Source organism: Macaca mulatta, chromosome 2, assembly GCF_049350105.2.
Source record: "Macaca mulatta isolate MMU2019108-1 chromosome 2, T2T-MMU8v2.0, whole genome shotgun sequence".
Lineage (NCBI taxonomy): Eukaryota > Metazoa > Chordata > Mammalia > Primates > Cercopithecidae > Macaca > Macaca mulatta.
In genome coordinates this window covers 99,523,310-99,541,163 of record NC_133407.1, presented here as the reverse complement: position 1 = coordinate 99,541,163, position 17,854 = coordinate 99,523,310, and the positions used below count along the sequence as shown (strand labels likewise).

Genomic DNA, 17,854 nt, shown 5'->3' with positions numbered 1-17,854 from the left:
GGTGGTGTGTGTGGAAGAGTAACCCAAGAATCAGATGTCATTTACAACATTATTTCATCCTAGGCACTAACAATGCCAAAGAGAGGTAGAGACAAAGTCTATGAGTTCTTTTGATCCCAATAAGCTGCCTGACTCTGAGACAGCACAGAATACTAGAAACAACCAGAAAGACCTAAAATCAAATCCAGACTCTGCAACTACAACCTGTCCGACCATAAGCAAGTTACCAGGCAACATCAGCAAGTTACTATGACTCTCCAATTCTTTTTCTACAAAATTGAGCTAATTAACATCTATAGGAATGGTACAATATTACATGACATTATAAATATAAAATATACAGGACAGGTGTAGTGGCTCATGCCTATAAGAACAGCCCTTGGGAGGCTGAAGCGGGAGGATCGCTTGACCTCAGGAGTTCGAGACCAGCCTGGGCAACATAGCAAAACCTCATCTCTATGAAAAAATACAAAAATTAGCTGGGTGTGGTGGTCTGCGCCTGTTGTCCCAGCTACTTGACAGGGCTGGGGCTGAGGCTGAAGGATCGCTTGAGCCTGGGAAGTTGAAGCTCCAATGAGCCGTGTTTGAGCCACTGCACTCCAGCCTGGGCAACAAAGTGAGACCCTGTCTCAAAAACAACAACAACAAATAAATATAAAATACACAGTGTCTAGCATATTTAAATACTACTACCCCAGCTTCAAACTAAAAGCCATGGTTAAGTTAGTGAAGAAACAAGACTAAACATTCATGACCATTATTAACTTTGGTAGAAATTTAAAAATAAAAGTTAAAAAAATGTAAAGGAAAAAGATGCTTGATTCTACAAGTGCCTCATGACATACATGGCTTTAATGCCTTCTTTATATCTCTGGGTGGGTTCCAGCCAGCCTATATATTTAAGCCTGATAATTGCTTCCTATTTTGTCAGCACTTCATAGTTTAAAAAGATATCTTATATTGTATATTTCATTTGGGTTTTTGTTTTGTTTTTGGTTGTAGGATAAAATTACTCATAGTCATAATTGGAAACAGAAGTTACAGCCATCTTTAACATACTGACTCTGAACTTTAGTATTCATTAATTAAAATTAACTACAATGGTGATTTACAAACCATAAGACATTACACATTTTAAGACAAACAAACAAAAAGATATGGACAACTTACTCCAAAAAGGCTTTCCTAAGAAAGAACTGTTTTAACTGCATAGGATGCACAGGGAATTGAGGGAGGGCAACAAATAAAATTTAGCCTGAAAGGAAGATGCTACATTCCTAAAGGATTGAAAAGCGAAATGGACTAGCACTGACTTCCTTCCTCCCTTAGACCAAACAAGGAGTGTCATTCTCACGGGTTTAGCAATGAAAAGATTGATCCAAGGCAAAGGTTTAAATGTAGGTACAATGAGAACAAACCAAATCTGTCAGATAATCAGGCTACCTAAAACAATTTTAGAGTCAGTAATAATGGGAACCTCATTGGCAAGATGAGGTCATTTTGGAGTCGCATCAGTTAGAGAGGAATAAAGGAGAGGATATGAGAACAGAAGATGAACTCCACACTGGGTGTTCAAGTGACCTTGAACAGAGGGACTACAAAAGGAGAGGGGAACAGAATATAAGAACCAGAAGGCTACAGACAACAATCTTTTCCAAACTTTTACCAAGAGTCTTGCCAAAGGGCCTCTGTCTTTACTTAACTAGATATTGAAAGTCTTTAACTAAATATTGCCACAAACTACATACCATTAGTAACCAGGATATATCTAGGGAATTAACAGTTTAGCCAATCACAGGAGTAAAGCAATACAGTAATGTGAATGAGAGAACAAGCGGAAGAAATTTTTGTACAGGCAAAAAGATCATGCTCCTACCTCAGAATATTTTCCTCTGTAGCTACTTAAGCTTCGTTCCATTCTTCGCAACCGCTGAATCAACTGTTCTTTGTTGAGACTGTCTGAATTCCCTACCAAGTCTTCAGCCTCACTATCCATATCGGAGGGTGGATCAAAATTGGCAGTAGAACTGTCCAGGTCAAGTCGATTCAGGGATTCTCTGGAAGATGTTCGTACCAAAGACTCTTTAGAAGAAGACCGGAATAGAGATTCCTTTATTGGACTTCGAAACAAAGACTCCACGGAGGGCACCCGGAGCTGGAGCTTCTGTGCAAAAGACTGTGTGTCACCTGACTGCAACCAAAACCCAACAGAATGTGTGGATTAAAATACACACATTTAGACTTCTATTACCCCTATCACCAGCAATAATCTAATAAAAGTTCTAACAAGTTGAATTTATATTCCTGACATTTTACATAATACATTGTTTTCTGAAAAACAAGACACTTGGCTATCGCTGAAAAATTGTTGGACCTGGAGTCAGAGGACTGGGGTGCATGCCCTTCAGTAAGTCACTCTCCTTCAGTTTGCACATCTGTAAGAAAGAAAAAAGCAGTACTTTCCAAGCTGACTTCACAAGTGTATTGTGAGGATTCATCCACTAAACTGTAAGATCCTTGAAGGTAGTGACCATCTGCATATCCAGTGTCTAAAATGTAGGTATGTACCATGAAATGTGAAGTGTGTAACTGAACTCGAGTGGGCTTTATCTGGAGGGTCTTTATGGATGTAGTGATGCTTGATCATTCTCAAGAAAAGAGGCGAACTGGGGCAGGGGGAGGGTAATATGTAATGAATCCACTTTGTTTAATAAGGGAACGTGAGGCAGAGTTGACTAGTAACAGCCAACTCTGCTCTACTTACCATTTGTCTACTAGGAATAAAAATAGGCATTAACAAATCATGGAGGACAGTTGAAAGGTCTGAGTTAGAGTCCCTCTGCACAGATCAGTAACTCCAATGTTAGACAGTGATAAGCAAGACCTGTCCTCCTAATTAAGTGGAATAACAACAAATTAATTTAGTCACAATGAAAAATAATATGACCTAATTCAACTAACTGTTCTAAGCAGTATTATTTTGTTCAGGTCACAGCAGTCAATATTCAACGATGTCTCCTAGAAGCTCATTCTCATTAGCTAACAACAGGGTCACTGTATGATCTCAAAGGTGCCAGGAGTGAAATACTCCAGGGAATCTGACATCATGTGGAGGCAAAAAACACAGGAAAAAAAAAAAGATTCTCTTCAGTCTAGAGTTTAAAAAATCAAAACAGAAATGTTCTGTTCACAGATTCTAGAGATTTAATAATACTCTAGGCAAGGTAGGAGTAAGAGCAGATAATATGCCCCATGCCCTTCAGACACCCAGATATATCACAGGTGGTTTAAAAGAGTAAAAACTGGAAATAACCCAAACGTTTATCATTACAGGATACAGTTTATAAATTATAGTATATGGAGAGCACTCCCCAAGGCAACTTGAAAAGTATGTCCTGGGCTATAAAGTATTTTCAAAAAAAAGTTAAAAATAAACAATAATATATGGAAACAAGTTCAAGATATACTATTAAATGGGAAAGGTCAAATTATAAAACAATATGTATATTGTGAACTCATTTTGACTAAGTACTCCTTATCCAAAAACCTTGGAACCAGATTTTGGAATATCTGCATATACACAGTGAGATGTCATGGGGATGAAACCCAAGTCTAAACATGAAATTCATTTATGTTTCATATACACCTTATACACATAGCCTGAAGGTAATTTTTTATCATATTTTTAATCATTTCTGTACATGAAACAGTGTGCACACTGAACCATTAGAAAGCAAAGGTGTCACAATTTCAGCCACAAATACAATCTGTGGTTGTCTGGCACCACCATCACTCCTGACTCTGAACTTACATGCTACTGATAAGCAATACTTTTCTTACGCTTATTCACCCATAAGTACTTCACAGTAAAAGAAATATATATATGACATACCATTAACACAGTAAAAAAAAAAAAAAAACCATGTTCAGGGTAACTAAGCAGCACAGTAGTAACATCAGAATATCTGTAATAGCTGTTAAGCAACAGCAAGAACAAACAATGGTAAGCTTTCAGTCTCTCTCTACGATGCTGTGTTTTGATTGAAAAGTTACTCTACGCTGTACTTTCTTTTTTTTTTAACGTAAAAAGAAACACCAGAAGCAACTGAGGGACCAGGAAATGGGTCCACTAGGGAGGAGGAGGCATTCTGCTGGATGCCTTTTTAATTTTTTTTTTTTTTCTTTTTTGAGACATGGTCTTGCTCTGTTGCCCAGGCTGCAGTGCAGTGGCGTGATCTCAGCTCACTGCAACCTCCGCCTCTCAGGTTCAAGTGATTCTCGTGCCTCAGCCTTCCAAGTAGCTGGGAATACAGGCACGTGCCACCACACCAGACTAATTTTTATATTTTCAGTAGAGAGGAGGTTTCACCATGTTGGCCGGCCTGGTCTCTAACTCTTGACCTCAGGTGATTTGCCCACCTCAGCCTCCCAAAGTGCCAGTATTACAGGCGTGAGCCAACACGCTGGGCCTCTGCAGGCCTTTTTGACATTTTCAACAAATCTTCATACAACAGAGCAGAGAAGAAGGGAAAAAAAAAACAGCAAGTAAAGCACGTAAGTCTTGGAACCATGTGGAGCATCATGGGGAACCTGCCCTTGGCGCCATCTGGCTTGCATATGTGCCACTGTGTAACCCTTTGTGGACATACTCATATGAGAGAATCTGGGTATGCCTGGAAAAGAATATCTTATAGCTAGAGGGTGGGGAGGGTCTTTTTCCCCTTGGGAACACTGAATAAACTATGTTGTACGCCAGTGTTTTGACTCCAACTCATCACGAGGTGAGGTGTGAAGTTTTCCACTTGTGGCATCATGTGGGTACTCAAAAAGTTTCAGATTTTGAAGCATTATGGATTTCAGATTTTTGGATTAGGAATGTTCAATCTATGTAGGATACTTTGCCCCACACATAAGAGGGTCCACAGGCTGCTATGTTTTAAGAACTCTAGGGTGTGCTTTCTACCATGTCTTCAACCTTGCTGTGAACTATGGTTTCCTGCTGCTGTCAATATGCTCAAATACAGTAAGCATTTCCCCCTCGCTTCGTGTATATACAGTTTTTAATTTGCTAAACCCAAAATCAACTTTTCAGAAATTTGTTTAAAATAAAAGTAAACAAGCCAAATGTGATGGTTCACATTTGTAATCCCAGTCACCTGGGAGGCTGAGGTGAGAGCACTGCTTGAGCCCAGGAGTTTGAGGTTGCAGTGAGCTATGACTGCACCACTGCACTACAGCCTGGGTGACAGAGAGAGACCCTGTCTCAAAAAAAAAAAAAACTGAGGGAAGGCATCTTTTTGTTATGAGAATGAATGAGATCATATATGTAAAATGTTTCATATATGTCTAATACACAGTACACAATAAATACCATTTTATTTTTTAAGAAAATATCTGTAATATTTAAGAAAGCGCAAAGCCCTCAGTGAGCTTATTTCCTGAATATCACCTACATTCACTCTTTGTCTTAATTAAAATTCTGAATTTGTCATAAAGTTAACTCATTCAAGTTTTTGCATTCATAACTATAGTCTTTTTGGACTACTCCATGAGAGAAGAAAATACGCATTTCAGGCTGGGTGCGATGGCTCATGTCTGTAATCCCAGCTCTTTGGGAGGCCAAGGCGGCTGGATCACCTGAGGTCAGGAGTTCAAGAGCAGACTGGCCAACATGGTGAAACCCTGTTTGTACTAAAAATACAAAAAATTAGCCTGCCGTGGTGGCAGGAGCCTGCAATCCCAGCTACTTGGGAGGCTGAGGCATGAAAATCGCTTGAACCCGGGAGGCAGAGATTGCAGTGAGGCGAGATCATGCCATTACGCTCCAGCCTGGGCAAAGAGTGAAACTCTGTCTCAAAAGAAAAGAAAAGAAAAGAAAAGAAAATATACATTTTAAATCATACTCTGTAATAGTATCATTTAAAGATCACTGGATATGTTCAGTACAGTGCTGTTTAGACTGATGCCTCCCAATATTTTACCCCTACTTCATGGAACTTATAGAAAATTATGTATTTGTAAAGAATTTGGGATTAACTGGAGTGGCTGCTCAAGACCAGAGTTAACAGACCCAGGGACTTGGGCTGTCCCCAGAACCTGACCAGCCTCACTGACAGTTATGAGGATCTAAGCTCACATGACACCCATCCACGGAGTTTGGGAAGCTCATTTAAACATTTGTTAGACAATACTTCCGAATGTTTTGTCTAGGTAATTTAGTTCACGAATCATTTAGCTCATAAATCAACTTGTCTAGACTCATGCCCTGGGTTCGCAGAATTAGAAATACTACTATTTTACATTAGGGACTACTAAGAACAGACAGGATAATGACAATAGTCATCACTAAAACCAAAGTAAACAAATGTTCATCTCCAACACTGCTATCACAAGGTTTTTTTTTTTTCCTTGAGACAGGGTCTCACTCTGTCATCCAAGCTGGAGCACAGTGGTACAATCTCAGCTCACTGCAGCCTCCACTCCCAGGCTCAAGCAATTATCATGCTTCAGTCCCCTGAATAGCTGGGATTACAGGCGCATACCACCACACCCAGCTAATTTTTGTATTTTTTCAGTAGAGACAGGGTTCCGCTATGTTGGCTGGGCCGGTCTCGATCCATCCACCTTGGCCTCCTAAAGTACTGGGATAACAGGCATGAACCAGCGCACCCAGCCTGCTATCACAATGATTTTTTTTTTCTTTTTTGGAAGGGTTCAAAAAAAAAAAAAAGACTTGAGCCCCTCTCTATAAATAACTTTTTAAAATCAAGGACAACCTAAACTCTAGTAGTAAAATACACTTTAAAGTAGAGAATACTTTAAAAGATCTCATTCCTTTATATTCCCCTTCCACCTTATATAACTCAGTATGTCTCTCAATATGGCTACCTCCATGATCTTTTGTAACTATAAACTCAGATCACAGTTTTTCAAAAAGTTTTTACTTTCTCATAATTATTATTATCCTTTTTTTTTTGGAGTCTCACTCTGTCGCCCAGGCTGGAGTGCAGCGGCACAAACTCAGCTCACGGCAACGTATGCCTCCTGGGTTCAAGTGATTCTCATGCTTCAGCCACCTAAGTAGCTGGGATTTCAGGCATGTGCCACTCCCAGCTGACTTTTTCTATTTTTAGTAGAGACAGAGTTTCACCATGTTGGCTAGGTTAGTCTTGAACTCTTGGCCTCAAGTGATCCGCCCACCTCAGCCTCCCAAAGTGCTGAGATTACAGACAGGCATGAGCCACAGTGCCTGGCTTCACATTAATTTTTAAAATGAGAAATAATACAATCCTGCTTTCATTTAAAACTTTTTCCAAGAAACCATGAGCAAACCCGTATTACCATATACACTGTATTGAATATTTGGACATCGCCATTTCAATGTGAAGTCAAATGCTAATAACTAATATAGACTGACCAACACTCTGAAATGACTTGTTATTTTCTAAAATAACAATTAGTAACAGACCTGAGGAATGCTTGGTTCACTTCCATTAACACTGTCAGGAGATTTCGAGGCATGAGTAGATGCATTCTAAGAAAAAGAAAGAAACATTGTAAAGCAAAAGAACAAAAAACTAAAGGTTTAAAACTGTTAAGAATAAAGCCCATATACCAAGATCTATTAGATACATTTATCTACTAAACAAAATTAGTAATTGTTCATTTATTAGAATGTTTTCATGCAAGGCAAAACTATTGTAGTATGGTAAGTATTTTAGAAAATTCATTTTGCTGTAATACATAGAACTCAACAGCAAAGATTAGTATGTAGCAAAACCTATTTCAAGCTAGTCACATACCTCTTCTCATTATGTCCCCAGTTTTTCCCCCATAACAAAAATCAACATCAGGGAATCAATTAACAAATCTCACTCAAACAGAAAACTATCCAGAAAAGTAAGTAATGTCAATTTTTTCCTACAATAAAATAATACTCAAAATTATTTGGGCTAAGCTCTGAAAAATATATTGACAGCAAGAAATGGTAATGACTCATTCATTTGAAGTTAGCAATCTAAATGAAATAATAATTTTCAGAAGAACTTAAAAACCTCTTCTTCCAGATGTGAAAGATTTTTGTTTTATTCTGTTCTGTTGGTATGCCAAAGGCTCCCAGTTAAGCAACATTCTACCGATTACATCATACTAGCATAGATTTCATGATACTAGATGAGATTCTTTGAGGTTCAAAATTCTACATTGCATTTATAATTCACTGTCTAACTAAAATTAGTTAGAACTATAGAAGTAACTCATGATAAAATAACTTCCATGTTTTAAACAAAACCATTCCACCAAATGCCAGCCACTATGTTTCAGTAGTTACATCTTGCATTTTGCAGTTTTGCAAAGGTGTTTTCTACTTTTTGAACACTGATTAGGTAGTTTGATGGTAAGAAATTACTAATTTTTAGGTGTGATAAATAATATTGTGGCTAAAATTTTTTAATCCTTTTTTTCTGAGACAGGGTCTTGCTCTATTGCCCAAGCTGCAGTGCAGTGGCATGCTCACAGCTGACTACAGCCTCAACCTCCCAGCCTCAAAGGATCCTCTAACCTCAGCCTCCTCAGTAGCTGGGACTACAGGTGTGCACTACCATGTTTAGCTAATTTTTGTACTTTTTGTAGAAACAGGGTTTCCCCATGTTGTCCAGGCTGGTCTCAGGTGGTCTGCCCTTCTCAGCCTCCCAAAATGCTGGGATTACAAGCGTGAGCCACCATGCCCAGACATCTTTATCTTTTAGAGTAGTGGTCCCCAACCTTTCTGGCATCAGGGACGGGTTTCATGAAAGACAATTTTTCTACAGACCAGAGGTGCAGGGATGGTTTTGGGATGATTCAAGTGCATTACATTTATTATGCACTTAATTTCTATTGTTATTACACTGTAATGTATAATAAATAATTATACAACTCACCATAATATACAATCAGTGGGAGCCCTGAGCTTGTTTTCCTACAACTAGACGATCCCACCTGGGGGTGATGGGAGACAGTGACAGATCATCAGGCATTAGATTATCATAAGGAGCACACAACCTCGATCCCTCGCATGCGCAGTTCATAACAGGGTTCACACTCCTATGAGAATCTAATATCATCACTGATCTAACAGGAGGCAGAGCTCAGGTGGTAATGCGGGTGATGGAGAACAGCTGTAAATGCAGATGAAGCTTCACTTGCTTGCCTGCCTCTCACCTCCTGCTGTGCAGCCTAGTTCCTAACGGGCCACGGACCTGTGCCTGGAGGTTGGGAAGCACTGTTTTAGAGATATATACCAAAATATTTACTGATGGAACAGAACTTCTGAAATTTGCTTCAAATACCCAATGGGGTGGGAGTGGGGAAGCCAGGGGTAGCTGCACAAGTAGGCAAGATGGTAGTGGTGTGGTCAGGGAAGTGTGGGGTTAGGGTAATAGATAAAACAAGATGGCCATGAGTTATTAATTATTGGCATTCGGTAATGGATATGGGGAGGGGTTCTTGTACCAACACTATCCCCACTTTTGTAATATGTTTCAACTTTTCCCTAATAAAGACAAACTTTAAGTACCTCCTCTTCCCTCTAATAAAAAGCTTTCAAATTTTATCAGTCTAAGACATTTCCTTAAAGTTAGATAGGGAAGAAAGGTTGGGAGAACATAGGAATTAACTTTTATCTTCCAGTTGTATACACGGCATCTATCCATGTAACATCACAATGAATGCCTTCTAGGTCTAAAAATATAATATACTACACATTATAAAAGAGGGGTCACAAATATCTGGACCACAGTCCAGTATCAACTCATGGCCTTTTAGGAACGGGGCCACACAGCAGGAGGAGAGCAGTGAGTGAGCAAGCGAAACTTCATCTGCATTTACAGCTGCTCCCTATCACTCGCATTACTACCTGAGCTCTGTCTACTATCAGATCAGTGATGACATTAGATATTCATAGAAGTGTGAACCCTGCTGTGAACTGTGCATGCGAAGGATCTAGGTTGTGTGGTCTTAATGAGAATGTAATGCCTGATGATCTGTCACTGTCTCCCATCACCCTCAGAAGGGACCATCTAGTTGCAGGAAAACAAGCTAAGGGCTCCCACTGATTCTACATTGTCGTGAGTTGTATAATTACTTCATTACATATTACAATGTAATAATAACAGAAATAAAGTACACAGTAAATGTAATACACTCGAATCATCCCAAAACCATCCCTGTGCCTCCAGTTCATGGAAAAACTGTCTTCCATGAAACCAGTCCCTGGTCCCAAAAAGGTTGGCGACAACTGCATAAAATACAAAACATACTTTATAGAGATCATCAATTCTCTTGGTCAGTTAATATATAGAAAATTAATGGACCAATTATGGAGAAAGGAAATGAAGGGGCTCCATAAAATATTTAGCTTAAGAGGAAGAACGGCAAGAGTCCATATTCTGTTTGAAGTAAATGACTTGACACATGATTGTGGTCCATACAAAAAAGCTACATTGGGCTGGCACGGTGGCTCATGCCTATAATCCCAGCACCTTGGGAGGCCGAGGCAGGTAGATCACCTGAGGTAAGGAGTTCAAGACCAGCCTGGCCAATATCGTGAAACTCCGTCTCTACTAAAAATATAAAAATTATATTTTTTATAAAATCGTCGTGGTGGCATGCACCTGTAGTCCCAGCTACTGGGGAGGCTGAGGCAGGAGAATCGCTTTAATCCTGGAGGCGGAGGCTGCAATGCGCCGAGATCACGCCATTGCACTCCAGCCTGGGCGACAGAGTGAGACTCCACCTCGAAAAAAAAAAAAAAAAAGCTACACTGGCCGGGTTCAGAGGCTCACACCTATAATCCCAGCACTTTGGGAGACCGAGGCAGGTGGACCACCTGAGGTCTGGAGTTCAAGAGCAGCCTGGCCAACATAGCAAAACCCTGTCTCTACTAAAAATACAAAAATTAGCCAGGCATGGTGGCGAATGCCTGTAATCCAAGCTGCTTGGGAGGGTGAGGCAGGAGAATCACCTGAACCTGGGAGGCAGAGACTGCAGTGAGCCGAGATCACACCACTGTACTCCAGCCTGGGTGACAGAGCGAGACTCCGCCTCAAAAAAAAAAACAACAACAAAAAACCAGCTACCCTACAATTGTCAGAAATATCACCCTATTAAACACACAGAGAACAACATTTAAAAACTTCTCCCCACATATGTATTTCAATTTCTGTATTAAACCACATATCTAAGTAAATGCAGGATAGCTTATGAAAAGTATTGGCCTAAGTTGCCCTGTAAATTTACATTAGGAATCTCTAGAAGTAAAATTAGAGACCTGTCACTACTTGTAATGCCTTCTCCATTTCTGCCAAACTTCTGTTCATCTTTCAGCTTTCAAATTTTGTGAAGCCCTGTATGTGAAGCTTTATATGGTTCCTGGAAGGTTAACACATTCCTTATCCCTGTGTGTGTGTGTGTGTGTGTGTGTGTTTTTTTTTTTCTATGAAGCCTTAATTCCTTTGTACTTTCAGTGTATGTTGACATGTTTTTCTCCAAAGTAAACTATAAACTCTCAGAGGACAGAGCCCTACATTTTCTTCTCTTTTTTTCTCCCTTCAACTTTTAAGTTCAGGGGTACATGTTCAGGATGTGCAAGTCTGTTACACAGGTATACGTGTCCCATGGTGAGAACGCGACCATTTTCATCTTAGTCCCCATGACCTAATATTCTGCCTGACTAGTAGTAAGGGCTCAACAAATGTATATTAAATCCTTATGCAATTGCTTCCTCTGAAGGCTTTCTCCTAGGGAGGTGCCTGCAGAACTAGCTCAATACATGTCAATACTCAAAACTCACCAATACTTTCTACTGGGGAAAATCAGATAAAAACTCTTTTAAAGTATATTCAACTTAAAAGCACACACAGGTTCCCTGCCAGGCTTGTCCTCAATTACATATTGTTTCAATCTTTCAACAACCATTGTATTGACTGCTGAGCACCAAGGTTACAGTAATTTTAGAATTTGGGTAAACAGCTGCATTTTTCAAAAAACTTAACTAAGGAAAAGTCAGTGCCTAGTGAGCCTATAAGGGATTAGACCCTCACTAAATTTTTATTCTAATATGGGCTATGCTATGGTTTCCCTTGTTCCATTGGGAGAAATAAGTTTCTGACTAGGCTGGGTGTGGTGGCTCAAGCTTGTAATTCCAGCACTTTGGGAGGCCAAGGCAGGTGGATTGCTTGAGCCTGAGTTCGAGACCAGCCTGGCCAAGATGGCGAAACTCCATCTCTACTAAAAAGAGAAAAGTTAGCAAGGTACGGTGGCATGCACCTGTGGTCCCGGCTACTTGGGAGGCTGAGGTGGGCAGATCACCTAAGCTCAGGAGGTAGAGGTTGCAGTGAGCCGAGATCGGGCCACTGCACTCCAGCCTGGGTATCAGAGCGAGACCCTCTCACTCGAAAGAAAAAAAAAAGTTCTAAAGCCTCCACTTTAACATTAATAGCATTTTCAACAACAGAATAAGTACTCAATACAAATTACTTTTATGTACTTATGGAAGTGGCCCTAGGAGAACCTTTTCTGTTTTTTTTTTCTCTTTAATAGCTTCTATTACTACTACATGAAAATATACAGCAATATCATTTTATGCTTTTCAACGTAAATTGGGCCAGACACAGTGGCTCATGTCTGTAATCCCAGCACTTTGTAAGGCTGAGGCAGGAGGATCACCTGAGGCCAGGAATTCAAGATGAGCCTGAGCAATATTGTGACACTGTCTCTCTAAAAAGATTAAAAAAAGATTAGCTGGGCATGGTGGTGTATGTCTGTGGTCCCACATACTTGGGAGGCTGAGGAAGAAGGACTGCTTGAGCCCAGGGGTATAGTGAGCTATGACTGCACCACTGCACTCCAGCCAGGGCAACAGAATGAGACCCCACACAAACAAATATATATACATAAATAAACAAAACAGTAAGTCTCTCTAACTGGGACTTCTGACTCCCTCCCAAATCAGTTTTTAAAAACAATAAGATATTACTTGTAGCCAGAGCCAAGGAGAGACCACTTTTCCCTGAGACCCAAGCTAAGGCATCACTAGAAATCCCATTATCTCCCTAGCTGCTTTCTTTCCTAAAACTGAGTTTACGAAGTAATTTAAGACTGCTGCTGGCCATATGCATACCAAGTCTTTACTGGCTACATGGTTCAAGTACAGAAATGTACTACTTCCATCACCAGCTACCTAATAAGTTAAATCAATTCTTATTGTTTAGAAAAACCTCAATCTGATGGTGTTTGCCACATTTCTCCATTGTAAACTTTCTGTTTTTGTAATTAATAGATTTGTGGAACAATTTTTTTAAAAAAGAAAGAAAAATCTCAATCCCAGTTCAGTCAGTGTTTAACACCAAAGGCTATCCTTACTGGGCAAACATCTCTAAATTCTAATTTGCTAAATTATGAGCTTACCAGATACTTTCAATAGGAAAATATCCACTTTCCTAAGATGAAATTACATACAGGATTCAAAACCGTGTGACATCAGTCAGATGAAAACAAATGAGACAATTCTCTTCTTTCAGATGTTTAATATATAAAAAACAGGTAATTGCGAAATAAGATGCAATTATCTGTTACAGTAGAATCTACCCACCTATTCAATGCTGTTTAATTATGGATTTACATAACAACGAATTTTTCCCCTAAAAACGTAAGTCATATTTCAAAATATTCTTAACCTCCCATCAATAGTAGAACAGAGATATCTAGCACTGCATACCTTTTTTTAGTTAATGAACAAACATTCCCTAGGAAAAAAAGAGGTTAGAATAAGTGAAGGCAGCTTCATTACTAAAGTAGCTACATTAGCAAAAACAGTGTTATTTTTGTTGCAGTTAAAAAGCTACCAGGAAGCACACCAGCCATCAGAATTCAGCAATTTACTCTCTGATTTTTTTAAAGCAGGGTTAGCAACAGGACACTGAAGATACTTTGAGAGATAGTAAGTGGCAAGTAACATGAGATTTGCTTCTACATTGCCAAATTACTTTGCTTCCCCACAAAGGGAATGCAGAAAGCGGTGGAAGGACTCACCACACTGTCACTCTGTGTTTTAGGATGTTTGGAGGAATCCAAAGCAAAGATAGTATACTCAGAGAGAAAAGCAGGCTCTGCTATCATCCCGGCTAGTAGCTGTCTCATTCAGTGTAATAAGCAAAAGTATAAAAATATAACAAATGATGAAAAACAAATCATAATGGCATGTTGCAAAGTGTTCTCACCACGCAGCATGCATAACACTATAATGGACATCAGTACCACCATCACCACCACCACCCCACCACCATCCCACCCACAGAAATAATAAGCTGCTAGAAAAGATCAGGAATGGAGTTGAGTGATCAGTTTAGGATCTCAAAATCCAACCTATGAACAACTTGCTTATTGGCATACAAATGATATATGCAACAGGAACCACTGCACACAGAGTGCCTGGTACTCTGTTATAAAAATCAACACCAATTAACAACAATACAGGGCTGGGTGTGGTTACTCAGGCCTGTAATCCCTGCACTTTGGGAGGCTGAGGTGGGCAGATCACAAGGTCAGGAATTCAAGACCAGCCTGACCAATATGGTGAAACCCCGTATCTACTAAAAATACAAAAATTAGCCAGGCGTGGTGGTGCGCACCTGTAGTCCCAGCTACTCAGGAGGCTGAGGCAGGAGAATGGCTTGAACCCCGGAGGCAGAGGTTGTAGTGAGCCGAGATCGTGCCATTGCACTCCAGCCTGGGTGACAGAGTGAGACTCTATCTCAAAAAACAAAACAAAACAAACAACAAAAAAAACACATGACGGGACATAGTTTCAGACACGTGAGCTAAGTAAGTTATCGAGATCTTCTCTATAGCATAGTGCCTACAGTTAACAATACTGTATTATAATGTTTAAAAAAAAATTTTTTTTTTGAGACAAGGTCTAGCTCCATCGCCCAGGCTGAAGCACAGTATTGCAATCTCAGCTTACTGTAACCTCCAACCTCCTGGGCTCAAGCCATCCTCCACCTCAGCCTCCTGAGTAACTGGGCCTACAGGCGCACATCACTACGCCTGCTAATTTTTGTATTTTTTGTAGAGACGGGGTTTCACCACATTGCCCGAGCTGGTCTCAACTCCTGAGCTCAAGCGATTCACCTGTCTCGGCCTCCCAAGTGCTGGGATTACAGGCATGAGCCAGCACACCTGGCCTAAAATTTTCTCGAAAAGTAGATCTTATGTTACTTCCTACCACAAATAGTAACAGTGGAGGTAGGAGAAAACTTTGGGAGGTAATAGATATGCCTATGGCCTTGATGGTGGTGATGGTTTCACAGGTGTATACTTATCACCAAATTCATCAAATTGTATACATTAAGTATGCACAGTTTTTTACATGTCAATCACACTTCAATAAAGTGGGCTTAAAAATGCATAGTAAAGAACACAATGTCTCAGAATAACATTTATAAATACTGACCCATTCATTTTTACATATTCAAAAAATAGCATGAAAACACATGGAGAGAATAAAACATAAAACACTTTAATCATTTATTTGTACTTACAGACCACATTATTTTTCTCTAAAATATGTACAGAAGAAACATTTGAAACTTTATAATAAGTTTAAAGACATTTTCTGTTACACTAGTGCTTTTGGTACATACTATCTTCTGTGCTTTAGTTTTCTTTCAGAAACTGTATGCTACACACCAAAATACTGACAATCATGAATTACATGTGCAATAAATTATAATCAGAACGAATTTTTTGATGAGGGAGGTTACACAAATCTACACGTGATAAAATTGTATAGAATTATACACACACACACACACACAGAGAGAGACAGAGAAGATGTGAGCATGTAAAACTGGTAAAATTTGAATAAGTTCTATGGATGTCACAGTTTACCAATGTCAGTTTCCTTGTCTGGACAGTGTACTATGGTTATATAAGGTGTTACTATTGGGGAGAAATAGGTGATGCATATATAGGGTCTCCCCCACAAAAGATGTCAGAACCTCCTATGAATCTATAATTATTTCCAAACAAAAACTAAAACCAGCCCGGACAACATAATGAAACCCCGTCTCTACAAAAAATACAAAAAATTTGCCAGGCATGGTGGCACACACCTGTAGTCCCAGCTACCTGGGAGGCTGAGGTAGGAGGCTCGCCTAAGCCCGGCAGTGAGCTGTGATCACACCACTGCACTCCAGCCTGAGGAAAAGAGTGAGATCCTGCCTCAAAAAAATTTTTTTGAAACATGAATTCGGCAGTTAATACATTATCTAATATGGTGATAAATTACATATTATATCATATATAAATATCTGGAAAAAAGTCTGCAAAAGCTTAAGAACATAAACTTTTCATCTCAGTACTGTAGAGTTATGAATACTAACTAGAGCCTTACCTAACTGTTCATTTGGTCCTACATTAGAGACCATCATAATTATAAATAGGAAAAACATTTCAAAGTCTTTTATATTACGTAATAACTAGTACTTCTTGGACAGGATTCAGCAATTTACACTAAATTCTTAATTTTAGTATTAGTAGTATACTAAAATATGCTAAATGCCTCTTTGACTCTAGGGTATCATCATATCCAAGTTTCTACTCCTGCTGAAAATCTTACTCTCCCAGGAACTCAGATTATCCTTAGAATGGATGTTAAATTTAAGTTAAAGGCTATAAAAAATTCACTCTTCTTAGACTTCCAAAGTTAATTTTTGTAATGAAGTCACTCTTGTCCACATTAAAAAATAATTCAAAACTTCAGAGGAGTATATTTGAAATTTTAAGAGAAAAACAAAAAAGCTAATGTCCAGCATAGAAAAATGGCCACCATTTCAAAAGATGCTGCCAAACAAAAATGTACACTATGACCTCTAACCCTAGCAAAAGCAAAGTATATCAAAATTAGTGTCCTCTGACAGTCACCTCAAAGCCTAAGTAGTCTTTGTTGTCCTTGTTATCTCCTTCTTATGCCTGAAAAAGTCTCATAAGCAATAGTTCTCTAAATATTCTCACTAAGATTCTGTCTCAACTCCATCTCTCAAACTCTTCAAATGGAAAACCAACTCAGATGCAATTCTGCTAAGGATTTAATCCACCTCTTCTGTGTGGTTCCCCACTGAAGCCATCAGTTGAACCAACACTGAAGTTATATGTGTCTGAACATTCATGAAGACTATCCGAAACTCTCAGCAGATATGCATTGAAGGCTTTCAATCTATCCTCCATGTCTCATATTCTCATATATGTATGCATGTATATATAAAAGTATATCAAAATTAGTGTCCATTGACAGCCACCTTAAACCCTAAGGAGTCTTTGTTGACCTTGTTATTTCCTTCCTAAATAAACACACATACATACATGAGTGTGAGACGTGGAGGATATACAGTCATGCATTGCTTAACAACAGGGAGGGGATACATGCTGAGAAATGTACTGTTAGGCCATTTTGTCACGTGAACATCATGGAGGGGTGTCCAAGGTAGAAAATACAGTCATGGGTTCTTAGTTTCTGTTTCTAGTTGAATCAGTAAGGACCTTTCCTCATCCCTCTTTTCCACTTATCACTAGAGACAGAAACTAAAAACCATGCCTTTAGGCTGCTAAAAGACTAAAACAAAACACAACAAGAACAGCAGCAAAATAAGCTGGGTTGGACAAGCATACTTACACAAACCTAGAGGGCATAGCATACTACATACCTAGGATACATGGTGGAGCCTATTGCTCCTACACTACAAACTAGTCCATCATGTTACTGTACTGAATATTGCAGGCGGCTGTACTACCATGGTAAGTATCTATGTAAACA

At 39.3% G+C, this 17,854-nt stretch overlaps 1 protein-coding gene across 20 annotated transcripts in view; it reads right to left on the bottom strand.

The window, feature by feature from the left end:
• Positions 1-17,854, bottom strand: part of GOLGA4 (golgin A4) — a 119,556-nt gene that overhangs the window by 81,241 nt on the left and 20,461 nt on the right. For 7 of the 20 annotated variants that reach the window (XM_015131371.3, XM_077992129.1, XM_077992131.1 and 4 more), the window contains exons 3-4: positions 7,469-7,534; positions 1,877-2,191 (exon numbers count right to left, since the gene is read on the bottom strand). In XM_015131371.3, the coding sequence (XP_014986857.3) occupies positions 1,877-2,191; positions 7,469-7,534 (381 nt within the window). Of the gene's footprint in view, positions 1-1,876; positions 2,192-7,468; positions 7,535-13,756; positions 13,785-14,070; positions 14,170-17,854 lie in introns of all 20 variants that reach the window. The other 13 variants (XM_015131367.3, XM_015131368.3, XM_077992126.1 and 10 more) reach the window with 6 other exon arrangements.